Genomic DNA, 4,319 nt, shown 5'->3' with positions numbered 1-4,319 from the left:
GCTTCAACAGACGTTTTAGGCCCTACGCTTGGGGCGTTATTCCATTACATCGGAGCAAACGAAGCAGTCAACCATGAACTCCCTGTAACCCAGGCTTCTTCCCCTTGGTTGATAGTAGCCCCTACCGCCAGTTTTCCCGACACTGGTTGCCCCTACCGCAAAAGGGTTGTCAGCCTCTTCACCATCCGAATTCTCGTCCTCTTCCTGAGGCCGCCAATCATACGGGTGATGGCGAGGTGGATTTCCCCCAACAGACAAGGCAGTGATTTGGTCGGCTAGGGCGCCAATCTCGTCCGCCATCCGCTGCTCAAGCTGTTGAAATCGTGCCTCTGTTCGTGCTTCCTATGCAACGTCACCTCTTTCATAAACGTCCTCCACAAAAGCCGTACGATTGCTCTGTCCCCCTCGACTTCCAGCACGTCTCGTAGCCATAGTCGAGATCGAAACTTGGGCTCTGATACCAACTGATGCAGCGCGTGTATGAACCACAGAAAAGAACGTGCAACAAAGATTTACACAAACATATAAGTTAGAGAAAACATTCTCTGACTCTGATTTTATTCGATAATAATCAACAACTGCCCTGCCCTGAAGGGTTACAACTTATTAAATAGTGCGGAAAAAACCCTAATCCTAGTTGATTCGTCCAAAACAGAAGCCGAATCAATCAAAAGTAAAAATACCAAAACCGGAAAAAAATACCTAATTGATTCGTCCAAAATGGAAGCCAAATCAATTAAAGGTAAAAATTACCAAAAACAGAAAAACTCCGAATAATAACAAAAAAAGACCAAGTATCAGTAAATATTCACTAGTTTCCTTTTGAGAGAGAAATCAGTGAATATTCACTAATTTTGCCAATAGGGAAGGAAATTAGTGAATATTCATTGGTTTTGCCATTCTAGGCTTAAAAATGCCTAAAGTAGCACTCTTCTATGGCCACTGCATCATGTATCAATGACATGACCACAAATTTTGGTTGGTTTTGAAATTTTAAGGTCGCCTGGGGTGCATAGAACTGCGCATTGAAACTCGAAAATTGCTAAAACTTAGCGGGTTTATCCCGAACACTCCCAACTCCAATTTTCATAAGACTGGAACCATTTAAAAGCTTCTTGAGTCTAATTTGTAACCCATGTAGTTTAAATCTAAAAGTATTTGTACATTAAATGATATGACCAATTTACCCTTAGAGAGTCAAAAAGTAAATTATTTCGGTAAAATCTCGCATCTCCATCGTTTTAAATCGGATAAAGACCTATTATATATCGATAAAGAAGATGTTCAAAGCACTAAAAGTTAGTGAAATCCAATCATAAAAATAATAAAGTCAAGTTTATGGATAGGGTTAGATATATGGACAGAGTTGCTTCTCTTCTTTCGATTTTCCCAGTTGCATTGTGCATTTGGTGGTGGCATCGGACCACCTCTGTTTTTCGACAAGCAAAGCAAATCATCCGTGCAAAACATTAGATTGCTTGGATATTAATAGTTTCATAATCAGAAAATATCTTTCCTGTATAACATTCCTGACTACTAACAGAGCCTTAGAGTTTTTTCACTTTTCCACTTTCCTTCTTTCCCTATTGCCCCCTCCTGTCCTTTCCCTCCTGTCCTTTTCCTCTGCATCCCTTTCTCTTGTTCCTCCCTTATGCTCTAGATGTTGTCTTGTTCCTCCCTTATGCTCTAGATGTTGTCTTTCCTCTCATTTGCTCTCCTATCTTCTTAGTTGTGAGAATATTGAGCCTTCCACTTAGGGAGGGAAGATGATCTCCCCATCATATTTGGACTTGGGGGCCCTGGCCGTTTTGGATTTTTGGTTCTTGGATTTGACCATCCTTGGCAACGGATCTTTGAGTCCTCTAGCAGCAGTGGTGGTGACGCATAGCTGCGACAACTGCAGTTGGACAAAGGGATGTTTAGCTCCAAGATGCAGATACATTTTCCTCCAACCCCATCCAATATCTATTAGCGGATCAGTGGTTCCAACAGGATCGATCCCACACAAATGATTTGAGTAGTTCATTAACTTTAAAATAATTATTTTGGACGTGTTCACGACCAAATAAATATAGTCACTATGAGACGTGGATGTATTTATAACGTTGTGCAATCACTCTTCCTTACTAACATTGACTACAGTGTCACAAACCAAAGCAATGCTCCCTATCCTTCGGTTAATTCTTCGGGCAAACGCAGTGTTCCCTTCCTCATCACAAAACATGAACGTATTCCTGTTGGCCATACAAAGCAACATGTCTGGCCACGGCGGCACAACCAATGGCACCTGGGACGGCGTCGTCCCACCCAAATGCGCCCCCAACCCGTCGATCCTCAGCCTGGCCCCAAACCTCACGTGGGTTCCCGCGGTCGAGCCACTCCACAGGGACATCCAAGGATGGGATCAGGGGGGGTTTAGTGGTGGCAACCGCCACGACAAGAATTTTAGAAAATGCAATTATTATATGTAAAAAACAAAATTATGCCCAGCTTATATAGTCTCGCCACTACTAGATTTTTTTAGTATACATTTCGCCACTGCTAGGGTAAAATCCTGATTCCGTCTTTGGGGACATCAACGTGAACATCACGTTCGGGGTGGGCCCCGGGATGTTGTTTGCCAATTCGGTACTGGCCAAAGACCCGAGCGTCGGCATGGTGGGATTGGTGCCCTGTGCATTAGGCGGGTCCAAAATAAGTAGTTGGGGTCAGGGGAGTTCTTTATATGATCGGTTAGTGAGCAGGGCTAGAGCTGCCATGCAAGGCGGAGGGAAGATCCAGGCGATGCTATGGTATCAGGGGGAGAGTGATACGGAATTACAAGACGACGCGGAGTTGTACATGGGGCAACTAGTGAAGTTCTTTCAGGATCTAAGCTGCGATCTCGAGTCTCCTTCACTACTAATAATACAGGTACACTGATTGGGCTACTTTCCAGAATTCACATCTTAGTATTGATTCATTTGGACGAGTCGACCCTACACACCCATGTAGCCGACCCCAATTGATTGAGACACAAGACTCGGTTTGGTTTGGTTAGTCAATCCTACAAACTCAAATAAATCTCGGTACACAACATAATTGACAACAGACTTTCTGGTAAAAAATTGCCTAGCTTCGTAAATACCAACAAGGATGTTCTCACTTAGGCCCCCTCCGTGCCAATGGGCCTTTGGCTCAGCGGCATAGGGAGGTCTTAGATTCGAGTAGATGGAGCTAAGTAATATGGTTTGCTAGCTGTTGAAGCTTTTGTAATATGGTTTACCAACTCACCAACGCTACCTTGGCCACAAGAAAGAGCATACAAGATTACCAGTTGGAGGAGTTGGTCATTCGGTATTAAGGAAGTATTAAAACAAAAGGACCTGGACCAAGCTGGGATCAAGCATAGCTACAAGAATCCTGACGGGTCTCTGGGCGGGACATGACTGGAGACAAATTTGACCCTTGTAACATATGCACGAAGTGGCCATTCTCTAAAAAGTTTATCACTAAAATAGCGGTTCAAAACACCTTCAAAAGTCAAGGAACTCAAGAGACGTCATGGCATGAAAAAAATGAAAACTACGAGCAAAGAGCAAGTGAGAGGAGCCCAGTTGAAAATGTACATGATCCATAACAATCTTATGATTTTTGTTGGTTGGTTGCATTGGCATCAGCACAAGGCCCTTTTCTTGAGCAAGTGAGAGGAGCCCAGTTGAGATTAGACCTTGAAAATGTGAAGTGTGTTAATACCCAGGGATTGGAGCTGGAACCCGACGACTTGCACCTAACCTCTCGAGCAAAGGTTCAACTCGGTATGATGTTGGCCGATTCATTCCTCCATACCCGGTCAAGCCCCCCTTGAGAATAATGCCCCCAGAAGATTTCGTAAATTACGTTGGCGACCTTTCCCACAATCCCCCTGTAATTAGTTCTTTGATTCTTAGCGAGGAAATTTTTTTTGAAATATAAACATCAGTCGAGGGATACATTACAGGGAAGGCATTCGGTTTTCCGAATTGCGTCGTGCATTTGGTGGGAGTGTCGGACCACTTCTACGCATTTAGTGGCTCCAACGATCTTTGAGTTACTCTAATCTCGACTAATTTTTCATAAACCAAAATACATTATTTTTATGATTCAATCCCACAATCTTTTAGCATTTTGAGTACCCTTTATATCAATATAAAGTAGGCTTCGTTCTGGTTTAATGTTGGTGTGATTCAAGGATTTTCCCAATATAGGTTATTTTTCGACAAGTTGAGGATAAAATTATCATATCTTTTGACGTATAAGCAATTTGGGATTCAAACTAATTTGGTTAATTAGAAAGTAGG

The 4,319-nt window shown here is 42.9% G+C and overlaps 1 protein-coding gene across 1 annotated transcript; it reads left to right on the top strand.

Moving 5' to 3' along the window:
* The first annotated feature begins 2,222 nt into the window (after positions 1-2,222).
* On the top strand, positions 2,223-3,847 carry LOC131327587 (probable carbohydrate esterase At4g34215). Its single transcript, XM_058360739.1, has 3 exons — positions 2,223-2,390; positions 2,575-2,912; positions 3,643-3,847. The coding sequence occupies exons 1-3, from the start codon at positions 2,223-2,225 to the stop codon at positions 3,845-3,847; spliced, it is 711 nt and encodes a 236-aa protein (XP_058216722.1).
* Positions 3,848-4,319: the final 472 nt, after the last annotated feature.

This window comes from Rhododendron vialii, chromosome 1a (assembly GCF_030253575.1).
Source record: "Rhododendron vialii isolate Sample 1 chromosome 1a, ASM3025357v1".
NCBI lineage: Eukaryota > Viridiplantae > Streptophyta > Magnoliopsida > Ericales > Ericaceae > Rhododendron > Rhododendron vialii.
This window is presented reverse-complemented; position numbering and strand designations above follow the sequence as displayed.